Below are 18,834 nucleotides of genomic sequence, written 5' to 3' on the forward strand. Positions count from 1 at the left end.
CTGGGCCCAGAGGCAGTGACATGGCCACAGAGGACTAGAGAAGACAGTGAAGCATCCAGCTGATATGAAGTGAGGGGAGATATGCAAGAACACCCATACTTGCAGAAAGTATCCACTTGACCTGACTTTGATGGCTAGATGATCAGAACTCAACTAGAATAAGAAAGAAGTGGGGGGCGGGTGAGGGGAAGAGTAACCTGATACAATTCGATGAACTTTACCTATACTTATGGATGTAGCAGCTCAAAAAAGGGAACAAATTTTTACAACAAGCATCACTCCCACCCCCTTAGTATGCAGGGTTGACAACTTAGACATTGCCTACCCAAAATGGGGGTGGGGGGGCTATAAAGGCAAGAAGTGACTGGCTTACAAGCTTTCAAGAGGGAGCCTAGTTCCAGATGGGGCAGGAGGAAGGTAGAATCACTACTGAATGATTTCTAATCGGTTGGGACTGGGCTGGTGAAAGGAAATGGGGATAAGACTCTTGTGGTATAATAGTGAATAATTGCCATCAGGACTGACTGTAAGGGTTGGAAATATAGAGGTAGATGTTTTTTGACAAAAGGAGAAGAGTGATTGATTTTGCAGCCCAGGAGCATAGGTCACTGGGACCATCAAGTGAGAAGAATGGAGAGCGGGACCCTACCCCAAGAGGCAGTGAAGCCAGGGACGGAGACAGAGACAATGACATGGACAGATGGAGCTGCTGGAGACACTGGACTCAGGGAGGGAGAAGGGCTCTGTGCTGATGGCTGGGGGCGGGCCTGTGTGGTGTACCCTTTGGTTATTTGATGATGCACAGAGGGGATTGTATTGCAATGAAATGAAATACGATAGGATGAGTGTAAAACTGACGTTCTCCCATGTAAACCTCACAATAAAAACTTTAAAAAAAAGAATCAAGCTTGCCCCCTCAGTACACTGGGTTGATAGAGATAGGCAACTTAAACATTGGCCACCAAAAATGGGGAAGGTTATAAAGGCACAATGTGATGGGCTTACAAGATTCATGAGTGTGCTTAGTTTCAGAATGAGGGAGGTAAGGTAGAATCCCCACTGAATAGTTTTCCTCTTGTCCAGGTGAAAGGTGATGGGGGAGGATGTGGACAGGATTGTTTGATTCAATAGTAAGTAATTGTTATCATGACTGTCACAACTATAAATGTAGAAGATGTGAAACTCAAAGGGGGCGGGGAGTAGTTAATCTTTTATTCCAGTAACAGAGGATCCTAAGACCATCAAGATATGGAATCCTAACCAGAAAAGTGGCAACACCAAAGATGGGGACAGAGGTGATGGCATATAGACATAGAGCAGCTGAGGGCTCTAGACCCATGGAATGGGAAAGGTTGTGTGCCTGCAGGCACGAGATTACCTTGAAAAATGTGCCCTTTGATCATTTAAATGAACATATGTTTTCTGTATCTTTTGTGCACATAAAAAAAAGGGAGGAGGTAGAGGCTACTACTATTAACCTGTGATGCATGGAGGGGATTGTAACCACTGCAATGAAACAAAATACGATTTCTTGAGTGTAAAACTGATGATTTGCCCTGTATACTATCACTCAGGTGGGATAAACCGCATTGGTAATAGTATATATCAATGGCACCTGACAACAACTATCACTCAATTCACAATAAAAGCTTTAAAAAAGACAAACAAGTCTAAGCCATAAAGTTCTTTCTTCCCTTAAGAAAACTTTTAAAAGCCATCAATTTCTTCAAAATTAGTCAACACATACTTCTTTATCTCTCAGCCCATAGTAAGAGGGAAAACTCAGGGGACTCTAAAGCTTTAGCCCTGTTCTCTGAGAGGAGGGGGGTACACCCTGAGAAAATGAGAAAAAACACTGAACTGATAACTACAAGGTTTGTGGTTCAAACTCACCAGCTGCTCCATGAAGAAAGATGAGGCTTTCTACTCCTCAGAAATCCTACATAGGGCCCCTCTGAGTAGGAGTTGACTCTATGGCAGTGTTTTTTTTTTGTTTTTTGTTTTTTTTTTTGAGTAGGCCATCCAATTATAGTACAAAATAAAAATGGAAATTTTTAGCTCAAGGTAAGTTAAGTATTTTGGTAAGTAAATTATTCTTACTCGCTGACGAATTTGATAGAGATTTCTTGATAATATTTCTCGAATTTCGTCAATTTCACCTGGGGTGAGTTTTCTTATTTTTTCTTCATGACAGTCACTGCAAAAGTATAGAGGAAAAAAGTGGTTTAAATATTAGGATCATTGATTTTCTTTCTTACCTATCTCTAAGTATAGATAGAAATATCATAGCTCAATGAATGTCTTACAAAATTAGAACATTTTACAATACTTTAAAATAATTCAAGATTTAAAAGCTTTTATTTCACTGTAGAATCCATTCATGAGATGAACAGCTGTCTCCTCTACTCAAAACTGGATGAATGCTTGGCTATTATTACTGAACATTTGTATTAAAGATTCTACAGAAAAAGCTTGGCTAGAGGGGGGAAAGATGTGGAACAGAATTTCCAATTCTCATGGAATCTAGATTTTCTGGAACTAGTAAGGCTAGGTGAATTCCTAAAACTAATGCTCTCAGATAATCTTTAAACTCTAAACCTAAAGCCAAAAATGTCTCCTAAAGTGTTTTCTTGTTGGTTTTTTTTTTTAACCAAACAATTTGTTATTGTTAAGTGCCATCAAGTCAGTTTCTACCCATAGGGACCTTGTATAGGGTTTCCAAGAAGCAGCTGGTGAGCTTGAACTGCCAACCAACAGCTTTGCAGTCTGGCACATTAGCCCATAGCGCCACACTGGGACTCCAAAAGCAAACAATAGTTTGGTTTAATTAGTAAAGATCGTCTGCCTTAAGCATTGTGCTCTTTCAAATTTTTTTTTTTTTTTTTAATTCTTAATGGATGCAAACTGACAACAGCTATGTGAAAGGTTAGCTTAGGGAGCAGTGAGTTTATGTAATGGAGAAGGAATCATTTGAAAAAAGAAGGTAAGAATGGAGCGCAACTTGAAGACTATGATCAATGTCATTGAATTGCATACTTGATCATTGCTGAGTTGCTTTATGTTCTGTTGAGTATGTGTTCAACAAAAAAATAAAATGAATTTTTTATAAAAAAAAATCATTCATGGCAAGCTTATCACGCATAAGTTTGTACAGATTCTATTCATCTAACTTTTTGAAGAAGTAAGACTATTGTGGCTTGTAATTTATTTCTCACACTCCATAAATAAACTAATATAGAACTGCTTTGTCTAACAGAATTTAATGGGTTATATTTCACTCTGAAAGCTTGGTTTTTAAAATATTTCATTAAGATATTTGCAAACACATTATTTATGTTTATGTATACATTTATATATAATTATCCAAATTCTTTCCCAAAAAGGTGTTGAGAGTCCATAAAACTTATGATATAAATTAAAAAATTAAATAGATAAAAAAAATAAAATTAAGAAAACACATTAAAGGTGGAAAGATTAATATACATAAATATAGGTTTTAAGAAGATGGACGATGAACACACAAATTATAAAAGCATATATTATATTTATATTTCTTAAGTTTTTCTTTTAAAAATACATGTTGCTGTAAACCAATCATTAGTAATTACTGGGATATGAAAATCTAGTGATTAAGGTATAACAAATACATACAAGAGCAATAATAAACACAAAGATAGATGATTTCACCAGGCAGACGTCTCTAGTTTTCTAGTCATATTTTTTATCAGGAAAGTTAATTTACAAAATAATACAGTTATCAGAAACATGTAAGATCATTGTTGTTATTAAATGCTGTTAAGTCAGTTCTGACTCATAGTGACCTGTATAGTGTTTCCATGGAGTGACTGGTGGGTTTGAACTACCAAACTTGTGATTAGAAGGACAGTGCTTATCCTACACTAGGACTCCATAGGGTTATTAAGTAATTATTTTTTATAAATAGGAATTTTTGTATAATATTCACCCAAGTATTTAGCAACAAAAGTTTCTGTACTTCTAATGAAGAGTTATGTTGTTATTGCTAAGTTCTGTGGAGTCAGTTCCAACCCATCACAACCCTGTATAGGGTTTCCAAGGTATGGCTAGTTGGCTTGAAACACTGACCTTGTAGTTAGCAGTTCAGTGCTTATCTTACAGAGCATTATAAGGACTTCAATGAAAAGAGTATAGCTTATTTAATTGGGTGACATTTCTTATAGGGATAATATAAGCAAAGAAAAGCACATAGTTCTTATGGGTACAACTATATGAAATGAACTATCACAAAGTGAACATACCCTCTAAAAATCTTGATAATTTTTCTTCTGTTGTAAGTAAGTTCTTCTGCCATTAGTATTTTATTTGGGGGGGGGGGCGATATTTTTGACTTTTCTGTAACATTCTTTATTCCACTATAATTCTTTTAAGGATATTTTAGCAGGGTGTGATACTCTGTTTTGGTAGTTACTTTCTTCTAGAATTTCAAAGGTTTCATTGGCTTCCATTGCTTTTATTGAGAAATCAGTATTATTCGTTTATATTAAACAGATCTTTCTCTTTCTGGGTATGTTGAAGATTTTCTCTTTGCACCTAATTTTTAGCAGTTTTACAATTATGTGCTTATATTTGGTTTTTATGTTATTTAATCTGTTTATGTAGTCCTTGTGTGACACTGTGGGTTAATGTGCTGGCCTGCAAGGTCCCCTTGAACCATAAGGTCGGCAGTTCAATCTCACCAACTGATCCTAAGAAACCCTATACAGGATCGCTATGAGTTAGAAATGACTCGACGCCACTTAACAGCAACAACAACAATCTGTTTGAAGTTTACCATGCTTCACGTCTTATCTTAGTTTTGGAGAACATTCATTCACATCTCTTCAAAGATTGATTCTGCTCTAGTCTCTCTTCCATCTCATTCTGAACCTTTTCATTTCTTACTTTTGTTTTTATCCATCTGTGCTTTATTCGATTATTTCCTTCTGGTCTACCTTTGAATTCACATATTCTCTTGCCAACTGTGTCTGATCTGATGTTAAGCTGATCAAATCAGATCATAATTCCAGTTATTTCATAATTTTAACTACAGAATTCTTTCTTATCTATTTTTATTTACATAGTTACCACAAAATTGCCAAAAGCATCAATGCTGATAATCTTTTTTTCTTTACAAAAACATATTACAGTTTGGTTGTGGTTTTTAAAGTCTTTGGTAAATGTTGTTGTTTCAGTAACATTTTCTTGTCTATGCATAAGCTTTTTTTTCTTTTAAGTGATTGGTACACTTTATTGTTGTTAGGAACCATCAAGTGAGTTTCATCTCATAATGGCCCTACACAACAGAATGAAAAACCGCTTGGCTCTGCACCATCCTCACAATTGGTATGTTTGAGCCCATTGTTGCTGCTACTGCGTCAATCCCCCTTACTGGAGGTCTTCTTCTTTTTTTGCTGAACCTCTAATTTACCAAGCATGAAGCCCTTCTCCAGGGTCTGGTCTTTCCTGACACCATGTCCAAAGTACGAAAGACAAAGTTCTCTTTTTCTAATTCTTAGAAGATGGTATAGCATAAACTCCCCATTCCATGATTTCCAGAAACAAAATATCTTATTATGTCCTTTCTTGCTTCTATTTTTTTCCAGAGAAAAGATTTCAAGGGAGGTTAAATGCTTAATATGGCAACTATATAATCAGATATTAATTCTTTTACCTGCTTCCCTAATCCTATCTCATCTCCTCTACTCTGTTTACTATCCTAATCCAAAACAAATTGTAAACAGAGAATAAATATGAAGTTTCATTCATCTTTGACAGCAAAGACAATGGCTTGTCTTCGGAAAACTGGATAACTGAGTTTCCCTTTACTGCAATTATAAACGGAATTGTGCATAAGGAATATCATAATCTTTTACAGCTAGAAAGAACCTTAAAGGTCATGTACAATTCCATCTTCTCATTCAAGGAACTTTAATTCAGGAAATCAGATGGTCTTGTTCAAGGTCACATATCAAGCTATTTGTCAAGCTGGGACTGCAAGTCAGGCATTCTGTGCTCAGGGTACTGGTGTTTATAACACAATATAATTCCTTCACCTTCCAGCCATCTAGAGCAGTATTTCTTTTTATTGTGAGCCATGTAAATTCCCATAATTTTTATAAGGAACTTGGAGTCCTAGTAAAAAAAAACACTGTTTGTTGTTGTTAAGTGCCATCGAGTCAGTCCCGACCCATAGTGACCCTATATAGGGTTTCCGAGGAGCCGCTGGTGAGCTTGAACCGCCTGGTAACTCAAACGGCTTTGCAGTCTCGTGCATTAACCCACAACACCACACTGTATGTTGTTGTTAAGTGCCGTTGAGTTGGTTCCAACCCATAGTTACACTGTATAGGGCTTCTGAGGAGCAGCTGGTGAGCTTGAACCACTGACCTTGCAGTTCAAACGGCTTTGCAGTCTGGTGCATTAACCCCCAGCGCCACACTTATGGGTGGGTATATACAGAAGCTTACTTCAGCCCTGTAATGTTGTTGTTAAGTGCCATTGAGTCGGTTCTGACCCATAGCGACCTTGTATAGGGTTTCCGAGGAGCGGCTGGTGAGCTTGAACCATCGACCTTGCAGTTCAAATGGCTTTGCAGTCTGGCACATTAACCCACAGCACCACATAATAGGTAGCATTTTAATACAGATATCATTTAGTTTAAATGAGCTTCAAGCTCATCAGTGGAAGAAGAAATCAGTGGGAACCTGCAATTTATGCCACTTTTGTGACAGGGAAGGAATGATGTTTACAGACGAAATCACCTCATTTGTTAACTGAGGTTGTTCTGTATGGATGGTTCTGCTTATGACAGACTGTCACAATTTGGGAAGCTCACTTCATCATTCTTGGTCTTTATTTCCTTATTTTTAAAATTAGGGAGATAGAGTAGCACAGTAGTTCTTAATACTGGTTTCACAATACAAACATCTAAAGACATTTTAAATTTAAATATGCCTGATTTCAACACCAGAGATTCTCATTTAATTAGTCTGGGGGTAGGACCCAGGCATCTGTATTACATAAACACTCCTGAAATGTATTTCTAATACGGAGCCAGGACTGAGAACCATTGCTCTAGTTGACCACCAACACTCTTTCCAAACCTGAAACTATAATTCAGTGATGCTGCTTCCTCTTCTGGATTAGTTGACCCTAAAAACAATGGGTATCTTCAAAGAGGAAGACTCAAAGTCAATACTGTAGTATAATTGTTTGGATTAGCTCAGGTTGTGCCCATAAACATCTAGCTCAGACCCAAGCTATTTATTCTTCACTTTTATTATTGTTGTAAAAAAATATATTATGCAACATTTTCCAATTCAAGGATTTCACGTGTACAATTTAGTGAGGCTAATAAAATGAATCATTTTTATATAAAGATCTGAATCTTGAGATTCACAGTCATGTTTTAAATTATAAGGGTATCTATTTTTCCTTGTCAGTTTGAGGACTAAGGTGCACCTGACCCAAGCCATGGTATTTTCAATAACCTCATATGCATGTGAAATTAGGGCAGTGAATAAGGAAGACCATAGAAGAATCGATGCATTTGAGTTATGATATTGGAGGAGAATTTTAAAAGTACCATGGATTGCCAAAGAACAAATAGATCTGTGATGGAAGAAGTACAGTCAGAATGTCCCTCAGAAGCCAGGATGGCCACACTTCATATCTTATACTTTGGACATATCATCAGGAGGGACCAGTCCCTGGAGAAGGGGAGGGTTGACAAAAAAGAGGAAGACACCCAAAGAGCTGGATTGGCACAGTGGCAGCAGTAATGAGCTCAAGTGTAGCAACAGTTGTAAGGTTGGTGCAGAACTGGGTAGCGTTTCTTTCTGTTATGCTAAGGGTTGCTCTGAGTTGGTGCTGACTCTATGGTACCTAACAAAAATTTTCCATGGACACTGCTTTAAGCACAAAGGAATCTTACTAAAAATTGTTTTAAGTGCTGTCGAGTCAGTTCCGAGGAGCGGCTGGCAGGTTTGAACCATTGACCTTGTGGTTAGCAGTCCACTGTTTATCCTACAGTGCCACACACAAAAAAAATACTTATTATACTTGATCAATACATAATTAGAAATGCTATACTTTTCTTTTCAGTTAAGCCTACAAAGCAGAAACCCAGAAAGCAATATAGCCAAACTTGATAATCTATAAGGAAATAGATATATAATTACATATGTGCTTATAATATTCTTATAAAAGAAAATAATCCATTTCAAAAGGCTTAGCGATCTATTTTCAATAAGCATTCAATTTCTCATAGCAAATAAAGGCACAGTAAAACCCTAAATATTAAAGTGTTTTCTAACAAATCAATTCAATAATAACCTTATCTAACCTTGAGTTCTGGTGTGGCGCTGCAGGATAATGTGCTGCACTGCAAGGTCAGTTTGAACCACAAGGTTGGCAGTTCAAACCCACCAACCACTCCTCGGAAACCCTACAGAGGATTGCTATGGCTTTGAACCAACTCTACAGCACTTAACAACAACAACAAACTTTAATCCTGGTGTGATGCTATAGGATCAGCACTAGACTACTAAGCACAAGGTGGGCAGTTCAGACCCACCAATTGCTGCCTCAGAAACCCTATATAGGATCACTATAAGTCAGCATCGACTTGATGGCACTTAACAACAAAAATTTAACATGAAATAATGTATACATTTCTAAAACTTTTCATTATTACTAGCTTCAAAAACCTCTAAAGACATTCTTAGTCATACTGAGTTTATGTGCAAAAGTATACTTACTTAAGAGACACAAAAGAAGGGGTGGTACATATCATCCCAGTTTCTGCCATCTCAATGGCATGTTTTATTTCAAGCTTTTTATACAAGGAGACAATGCTGGACTTTGGCTGGTTTTCCCGAATCAAAAGCTTCCGCAGATATCTATCATCAAACTTCTTAAACCTAGAAGAAAATAAAACTTTCAATTAATACTACACTGACTATTGGAGTCCTGGTGTAGGATAAACACTGGACCACAAGGTCTGTTTGGACCACAAACCCTCAGTCAGAACTGACTTGACAGCACTTAACAACAACAACAATACTGACTATTGCAAGAGAAAGATGAGGCTTTCTGTTCCCACAAAGATTTTAAAAACCTCTATAGGTTTTCAAGAGGGAGTTTAGTTTCAGAGAGTGCAGGGGAAGGTAAAGTCCCCACTGAATAGATTGCATTTTGTCTAGATGGGAGGGGAGTAAGATTCTTAAGATTCAACAGTTAGTAATTGTTATCACGACTAATTGTGACTGTCACAACTGTAAAGGTAGAAGTTTGGTAACAGAAAGTGGGGAGTAGTTAATCTTACAGTCCAGAAACAGAGGACCCTAGGACCATTAAAGGAGAAGAGCATGAGCAGAATGTGGGACCCTATCTAGAGAAGTAGTGGTACCAGAGATGATGGCATGGAGAGAGAGAGAGCATCTGAGGACTCTAGATTCATGGAAAGAGAAAGGCTGTGTGTTGGCAGCCAAGAGGCAGGCTTGCAGAATGTTTGTTGTTTAAATGATTATATATTCATGAGTGTTTGTGTGTACATCCCCCACCCCCACCACCAACAACAACAAAAAAACCAAGAACAACAGAGGGAATAGGAGCAAATACTGTTGAATGATGATGCACATGGAGGAGATTGTAATCACTGCACTGAAACGATGAGTGTAATACCAATGTTCACCCACGTAAGCTATCATTCAATTCACAATAAAAAAAAAAAAAGAAATGATTTAAAGTCTCTGAAGCCCTGAGTCACTATGAGTCAGAACCAACTAGAAGACACTTAACAACAACAATATTACTGACTATGAAACAAAAATGCTATTGAAAAAGCCATTTCCATGACTATTGTTGTTGTTGTTGTTGTTAAGGGCCGGATCAAGTCAATCCTGACCCATAGAAACCCTGTATAGGGTTTTTGAGGAGCGGCTGGTGAGCTTGAACCGACGACCTTGCAGTTCAAATGGCTTTGCAGTCTGGCGCATTAACCCACAGCACCACACCAGGACTCCTGACTATTAGGAGGGGGGGGGAAACTAAGTAGCAATGTTTGGCTATTTTAATCATTATTAAAAAAGCAAGACCAGCAGTTCGGATCCACCAACTGCTCCTCAGGAAAAAGATGAAGCTTTCTGCTCCTGTAAAGATTTATAGCCTCAGAAACCCAATAGTGTCACTAAGAGTTGAAACTGACTCGTTGGTACATAGCAGGAACATACTTATTAATGTGTACATAAAACATATGATACATATTGGTGCATTTTTGTATATATATGTATGTGTAGTCCTGGTGTGGCGTAATGTGTTAATGTGCTGGACTGCAAAGTTGGTATGAACCACAAGGTCAGTGGTTCAAACTCACCAGTCACTTCTTAGAAACCCTTTACAGGGTTGCTATGGGTCAGAATTTACTCAATGGCACGTAACAACAACAACAACAGTATTTACTAAGTTGTTGTTAGGTGCCATCGAGTCAGTACCGACTCATAGCGACCCTATGCACAGCAGAACGAAACACTGCCCGATCCTGGGCCAACCTCACTACTGCTGCCACACTTGAGTCCATCAATGCTGCCACTTGACCAATCCATCTCGTTGGGGGTCTTCCTCTTTTTCTCTGACTCCTAAGTACAAATAATTAAACATATCTATTCTCCTTTTCCCTGCTTCTCCTTTCAATAAATTACCCAGAAGTACCTTTAGTGCTCCATTGAAGCTACTGCTGTCAAGGTTATAAATGTTAAATCCAGTGGGTAATTACTGTTCTCATTTTACTTGACCTATCTTACTAAAAACATTCAGTGATTATTTGACTTCCAGGAAACCACACTCTCCTGAGTTCCTTTCTACCTTCTTCTCAGTCTCTTTTGTCATTTACACACACACACACCCTTCTTTCTGGCCTCATTTCTTCTTAATGTAGGACTGACCCAAGGCTTAATCCTTTAATCCTCTTCATTGCCACTCACTCCTTTAATGATCTCATCTATTCTGAAGGCTTAAAATAGCCTGTTTTCCAGTGAGCATACCAAAGACTACCTGATGTGTATCTTTCACGCAAACCTCTCTTCCAAGCCCCAGAAATGACTATTCAGTTGTCGAAACATCAGCTTCATTTGGATGTCTAATGTTGTTGCTAGGTGCTATCTAGTCGGTTCCGTCTCTTAGCAACCCTATTTAGGGTTTCCAAAGAGCGGCTGATGAGTTGGAACCACAGATCTTGCAGTTCAAACTGAGCTTGTGGTCCAGTGCTTATCCTACAGTACCATATATTCAAAAGTGACCCTATCCCTTCCTCAACCCCACTCCTCTCTATCTCAGTCAATGTCGTCTTTGCCAAGTCAAAAACCTTGATGTCAAGGTGTCATCCTTGACTTTTCTATTCCTCTCATATTATACATCCACTCCATCAGCAATTTCTGTTGGTCCCACTATTAAAAATATATATATAATTCTACCATTTCTTATGAACTCTACTGCCACCACCTTAGTCCAAGACAACATCATGACTTACTGGATTCTTGCAGCATCCACTTGTCTTCAGTACGCCATCCCTATATTCTAGTCTCAACACAGAAGCAAGAGTGAGCTCATTAAGATGTAACTTAAATCTGTAACTCCTCTGCATCTCACTAATGTAAGATTACAATGACCTGTGACGTACTCCACAACATGGATCTGCAAGTGGATCTCTCCCCTCTAAGGCAAGTCCAGCCCCGTTGATCTCTTGAGGCTGGTAGACTCTCACCCACCATGTTCCCAACTTTAGGGCCTTTACGTTCACTATTCCTTCTACCTGGGAAGTTTTTCTGCCCAGATACCTTTATGACTCTTAGATATCTTCTTTAAGCCCCTCCTTAATAGTTATTTTCTAAAAAAACAGAACAACAAAAATAAACCTTTCCTATCTATTCTGTCTGAACTGCAACCCTCCCCCAGCACTTCCTATTAATTTTTCTTCACAGGCATTATCATTTTCACACATGATCTATACTTTACTTATTTATTTCATTTATTTTCTGTCATAGCGTAGTGGTTACAAATCGGGCTGTGAACCACAAGGTCAGCAGTTCAAAACTACCAGCCTTTCTGTGGGAGATTTATAGCCTCGGAAACCCTGTACAGGGTCACTATGAGTCGGAACTGACTCAATGGCACATAACAACAACAACAACAGCAACATGAGAATCAGAAATCCTGGTGTGGCACTAAAAGATAGGCACTGGACTGTTAACTGCAAGACTGGCAGTTCAATCCCACCAGCTCCTCCTATATAGGGTGTCTATGAGTTGAAATTGACTTGACGGCACTTTAAAACAACAACCGCATTAGAACCTAAAATCTACATGGAGTATGTGTGGGAGGAAGTCATCTTCCATGTATCACCAGTGCCTACAATGGTCCCTGGAACACTGGTAAGCATACATGGTGGACTGGATCATTCAGCCCCAATTCTTTCCTGTATCCATGCTCTCTGCCATATTACTTCGTTGTGTCCTTCCACCATAGTCCAGGACACTTACCTTGCCTGCATGCCCCATGGTAATGGGTTCAATAATGGTATCTGTTCTGGCCATTATTATATTAGAAGACATGATGACAGCAGAGGTTTGTAGTGAACTTACAGAGCGAGGCTTGTTCCCTATGCTTCTGCCCTCCCCAAGAGCAGGATATGCTTGCACTAGCCCATAGGTCCCAGTGCAAAAATAAAAGCCACATGGAGCCGAGTAATGCCACCTCAATCTCTTGGATCAGTTGCAAACCAGACAATCAGCTGAAGCATGATGAAGTCCAGCCCAGATCAGGTGACTATCTTGTAACTCAGAAGCTTTAATAATAAAAGATGGTTGTTTGGGGCCACAGAGTTATTGGATGATTTGTTATGCAACATTTATATGTCAATATATCAGTGAAACAGCATGCAATAAATATTTGTTCATAAAGAAATGAAAGGGGCATGGAGCTGTAGGATAAGCAGTGGACTGCTGATACCAAGATCAGCAGTTCAAAGCCATCAGCCACTCCTTGGAAACCCCATACAGGGTCTCTATGAGTCTGAACAGACTTGAAGGTACTTAACAGCAACAATAAAGAGATGTGAATATTACAATGGTCACCATAAGCCCAAGAAGGGTTATATGCATACTCCTATAGAAATTCATGGAAATGATCAACTTTAACCCACATTCTTGGTGCCAGTTCTTTGCTCCAAATACTATAAAGTGTTGAATAATTAAAGAATCACTCTTAAAATACTTTGCGGTTGACAGGTAGCTACAAAAAGACTGAGCGCACCTTTTCCTCAGTTTATATTCCATTATTCTATGCCAACCGAACCAGCACTTCTGTCCACAACGCAACATCTTTTTAAAGCTTCTTCTTTTGTTATTATTATAATTTTTGTTGTTTTAGCTTTTTAGTGGGGATAAGCAAAAGGAAGAATAAATATGAAGACAATGACATGCAATCTATTTGGCATAGGAATTATCCATATTTTTTCTTTGCTTTATTTCCACACTTTCTACCCCTCTGTCAAGCTACATACAGGTGTTTTATTTTACCACGATTAGACTCTTAAGTTTGAAAACCTACCTAGCACATTACCCTTTCATTTCTGTCTCAGTGATCAAATGCCCCAGAATCATCTGGCAAGACCACTAAAAATAAACAGCTTAAGAATTTCAGAAGGAAGGGCAAGATACCGAATGTGCCTAAAACAATCACTTTTTTCTTTTTTTTCAATCTCATCTATTAGTAACATTGAAGATTATGTATATATCTAAGATGTGATCGAAGCACAATTTATTTTTTAAATGACCTTTGTTGGCAACAAATCCTTCCTTACACACTTCCCTATTTTTCCTGCTCTCTACAATGTATTTGATAATATGTAAAATTATTTGAAATTTACCTGGAAAAATATTCTGCGTGGAAATACAGAAAGGCTTATGAAATTATTAAATGAAGTCTGTGCACTACAGAGAAAAATGTTAAGACATTTTAACTTTCGGGTATGAATCAAAATTGGTTTTGCCATCTTTTTAATACATAGAGATCGAGTAGCGTGGAAGACTTTTAGATAATTACTTGGAACAGACTCATGTACCCCAGAGACAGAAAGAGACAGACCATAGCAAGACTTTTTACAGGGCACACCCCCACCTCCAAGTGCCAGAACAAACTCACATGTTCTCACTGCCCACCTCGTCCCTATTCTAACCCTACCTAAGGTCTGGTCACCTGGTTCACATGCCTACTCATATCACTGTTTTGTTTTTCCTATTTGGGAGGCAGAAAGAAGAGTGGTAGAAATCTTGAGACACATCTTTACTTTAGAGAAAGGAACAGATTGTTCTGGTTCCTCCTCTCACTTGTAACTTCAGAGAAGTACTACTAGGATGTTTTAGAGAATGGGAGAAAAGTGATTGAGTTAAATGGAGAACAACAACAAAAAACAGAGTCTCGTGGCTCTGTAGGATAAGCACTGGACTACAAATCACAGTGTTGGAGGTTCGAGCCCACCAGACACTTAGTGGCTGAAAGATGAGACTTTTTGTTCCCGCAAAGATTATATGCAGTCACTGTGAGTCAGAACCAACTCAATAGCATTTAACAACAGCAACAACAACAATGAAAACAATAGAGAAAGGGAAAAAGGAGTCAGCTGCACTGGCTTGGCAGAGACAAGGATCCCTCTATGCTAGGAATGTTCCAGGAACGTAAGACAGAATATGATAAAGAGGCATAAAGCGAATGTTTAGAGTTCTCTGATCTACTTCCTGTCTCCAAAACTGAATATAGTTGCCCAAGGCAAATGGCCATATTTTTTTTGTTGTTGTTTTATTTTCAGTGTTGGTTTTTAACCTTCCACTCTTATATTGCTAACAGGGCACTGTCTCCATGCAAATAAATATTTTTTATTTAGTTATTAAATAAAATTAAGTCCATGGGACCTTTCTAACTTATTACACATCATGGTTAGGGTTATAAAGATTGTACTAGCGTTTAAAGTGTTTGTGATTCATTTTATTACTTAACAGAACTCACACAAACACATGCATACAGATAACACACCTGTTTTCTGTGTGAATGCTTTGCCACCTTTGTTACATTGCAACATTTTAAAGACCTGACTCTATGGCTTATACTTTTTATAGAATCCAATATTGTATCAGAACACGTGAGACGATATTCCCTTTTAAATTCTATACACTGGTCAACTTCATGTAAATGACAAAAAATCTGTTAACAAGTTAGGAAAACAAAACCCACAAAAGGTATTTACCAAATATAACTTAGATTTCCTTATGCCACCTCCTTCAGAATGTCTGTTCTAGACGATGGTGTGCTCGTAAATATTTTTAGGATATTGTTCTATGGAAGAAAATATCCCCAACTCTGATTTGTTGCATTTGTCAATTTCTACCACATAAATGCTTCCATCATGGCTGATTCAAGCTACCAATGTGGATGCAATGTCACTGAACTTGGATCAGGAAAGAGATGCTCCCCATCAGGTCTCACTAGCTGGCATAGGTGGGCTGGCTCCACACTGCTCCTAATTCTGCTGTCAGAACTCATTCATACTTTATGTCCCCATAACTCTTTTTGGCTTACATAAAAGCATGCATCTAATTCTGTCTGGCTAGTCTCTCTTTTCTGCTTCAACCATAAGTTTCGAAAGAGCATCTTATTATCTACCACAGAGCAGAAAAATAAACTAAATATACGTATTTATAAAAATGTCTGCCAAAATACCATTGCCACCGGATTGATTGTAATTCATAGAAAAATAAGGTTTCTGAGTCTATAAATCTTCACTGGAGCAGATAGCCTCTTTCGCTCGAAATAAATGTACAGAACCTTTCAAATAGGTACTAAGTAGCCTCTAAACAAGCTGTTTATTTCTATTATTATTTTATCCTCAGGCACTTTGACTTTCCCATTTGGTAAGGCCCACTCACCATGTGGGACAGAGACTAACTAAAAAAAACCAGTTTTGTTTGAATGGACCACACTTTCCTCAGTCTCCCTTGAGCGACTGATGAAGCTTTAGTGGAAGATGTGTGGCAGCTTCTGCTCACTTAGGTTAAAAGGCAGAGGGTACGTAGCCTTTGTCTCCTCATGTTATCATTCTTCCTTCATGCCACCTGGGATGTGGGCTTGATGGCTAACACGAAGCAGCCAGTTTGTTCCAAGAGGAAGCCTTATGAATGGACACACTCTTAACAGGTCAACTAGAAAGAAAGGTCCTGGAACCCTGAGGATTCTGTACCACTGGCTTTTTATACTAGAGAAGAAAAACTTTCTATGCTTTCCAGGTCACTATTGTAACTCAACTTTATCTCAAAGGATATAGTATGGCACAACATTTGCAACCCTAAAGAATAATTCAAGTTTCTATGTCATGCTTTGAGAGTGTTCCAGACCCACTTTATGATGCAACTGCATAAGGTCTCCTCCTTACTTGTCTCTCCAAAAGTTGTGACCCCAGTGTCCACACACATCTTCAATCCCAGTCTTCACGTGATCAAAAAACTAGAAAAGAAAAAGCAGGCTAATTGGTTCATTTTTATCTAAAAATCAGTAATTTTCAGTCTATATCAAGCCTAAACTCCAAAAGCTGATATATTTTGTTTGTTTTTAATGGAAGTTACAATTCACCTTCAAATATATGGATGAGATACTGGTGTCACATCAACCCTCATCAATTCTGTGACCATTTTGCTCAGCATTATGAGGTTATTCATAATTATGGAAAACACGGACAAGGCAATAATTTTCCACTAGAAATATGTTCAAATTAAATGGAGTAGCCCAAGGAGATGATCTGTCTCCATGTTTGTAGGAGTTTTGTGGCTAAATCCGAGAAGCTACAGTGGCAACTTTGTTCAACCCGCACTGCCCAAGTTCTCCCTTCTTTCCCTAGTCCCCTCTCAGGGCTGCCTCTTGTACCATTTCCGTTTCCCTTTGTCAGGAAGTGAGTGACTTAGCGCCAAGTTTTTCAAATGAATCAAAAACATTTGTTTCTTTTCTTTTATCATTTAAACAGTTACACTAAGTTAAAACATACCCGACAATGAATTTCTTCACTGACTGCTTGCTGTTTCGTATTTGACCTCTTAACATCAAGAAACTCCACTAGGGGCCGAATGGTTATTCCCTGAACAGAAAACAAAACAAGTGAATTAGTTAATCAAATAAAGCAATTTAAGAATCAAAAAGAACTTTTCTTCTAATATTTGATAACTATCAAAGGTAATTCTCCATCCCAGCATTTAAAACAGTCTATGTAGCATTTTGTTAAGCTTTTCTTCCCCTTCACCAGTTAACAGATTTTCAGGAGACTGCAGCTATTAGAAACAATGTTCAAAATGGAACATATTGTGAAAATAATTCTAAGTAATATAGTATTATCAAGTTTAGAGGAATCATCTACTTTCTGCAGTATCTATAGAAAACTATTCAATTATCCATTCATTCATTTCAAAAAATAATAAATGAGTGTTTGCCATTTGGGACACAAAGAAAAATAGTTAAGGAGCTCATCTTTAGGAGTCTGTAATCTCATGAAAACACAGGTATAATCAAAGGCAGTTATAAAACTAGGAAAAAGATGCCTGAGAGGCTGATAGTTTTGAACTGCTGACCTTGAGGTTAGCAGCCAGGATCATAACCATTATGCTACCAGAGCTCCTTTTCTCAGCATAGGTCACAACAAAGCAGAGGATCAGAATGAGAAAAGGTATGGAGTGGGTTTGGGGGAAATTTGGGAAGCAGAGTGTCATAAGCTCTTTAGCACACTTTAGTAGAGAAGAAAATTCCCTTAACATAGCAAAAGATACCTTCAGGAAATCTATAGATCTCCCTGGATAATGAAACATTAAAAGCATTTCCATTAGAGTCAGGACACTCCTGTCTCCCCTGATACTGAACATAGTTCTGCATGACCTAGATAATTAGCTAAAATAAAGATACAAGATCTATCTCTCTATATATTTTTAATCCTAAAAAACTATTCATGTTTAACTTAAAAACAATAAGTTACTTGCAAAATGATGAGACTATATATATATATATATATATATATATATATACACATATATGTTGTTATGTTGTTATTAAGTGCCATTACATATATGTTGTTATTAAGTGCCATTAAGTTGGTTCTAATCCATAGCGACCCTGTATAGGGTTTCCAAGGAGACGCTAGTGAACTTGAACCACCAACCTTGCAGTTCAAATGGATTTGCAGTCTGGCGCATTAACCCAGAGTGCCACACCAGGATTCTCTCTCTATATATATATTCCCCCCAAATATATATATATAATACATCCTATATATTATTTAGATTATTGTTGTTGTTGTGAGTGCCATTGAGTTGGTTATGACCCACAGTGACCCTGTAAAAGTTTTCTGAGGAGCAGCTGGTGAGCTTGAACAGTCGACCTTGCAGTTCAAACGGCTTTGCAGTCTAGTGCATTAACCACCACACCAGGACTCCATTATTTGGATAGTATAACAAAATATAACAGTTACATTGTTGTTGTTGTTGTTAAGTACTGTTGAGTCGATTTCGACCCATAGCGACCCTGTACAGGGTTTCCAAGTTGTAAGTGCCCTCAAGTCAGTTCCAACTCATAGCCACAGGATTTCCAAGGCTTTAAATCTTTGCCAGATCAGAAAGTCTCAGCTTTCTTTTGAATATTTGCATAAAAGCAATGAAAACTATATATATAATATGTATCCATGTATGTGTTTGTGTTTACACACAAACCTAAACACAAGCCTGGTGGTTCCAA

General features: G+C 38.0%; 1 protein-coding gene across 1 annotated transcript in view; it reads right to left on the minus strand.

Annotated features, from left to right (window-relative positions):
• SLC9A2 (solute carrier family 9, subfamily A (NHE2, cation proton antiporter 2), member 2) overlaps positions 1–18,834 on the minus strand; it is a 154,678-nt gene that overhangs the window by 8,701 nt on the left and 127,143 nt on the right. Inside the window, exons 6-9 of the mRNA XM_006870731.1 lie at positions 17,105–17,194; positions 16,499–16,569; positions 8,778–8,939; positions 2,101–2,197 (exon numbers count right to left, since the gene is read on the minus strand). Coding sequence (XP_006870793.1) covers positions 2,101–2,197; positions 8,778–8,939; positions 16,499–16,569; positions 17,105–17,194 — 420 coding nt within the window. The remainder of the gene's footprint in view (positions 1–2,100; positions 2,198–8,777; positions 8,940–16,498; positions 16,570–17,104; positions 17,195–18,834) is intronic.

The sequence above is a fragment of the Chrysochloris asiatica genome, unplaced genomic scaffold (assembly GCF_000296735.1).
Source record: "Chrysochloris asiatica unplaced genomic scaffold, ChrAsi1.0 scaffold00150, whole genome shotgun sequence".
NCBI lineage: Eukaryota > Metazoa > Chordata > Mammalia > Afrosoricida > Chrysochloridae > Chrysochloris > Chrysochloris asiatica.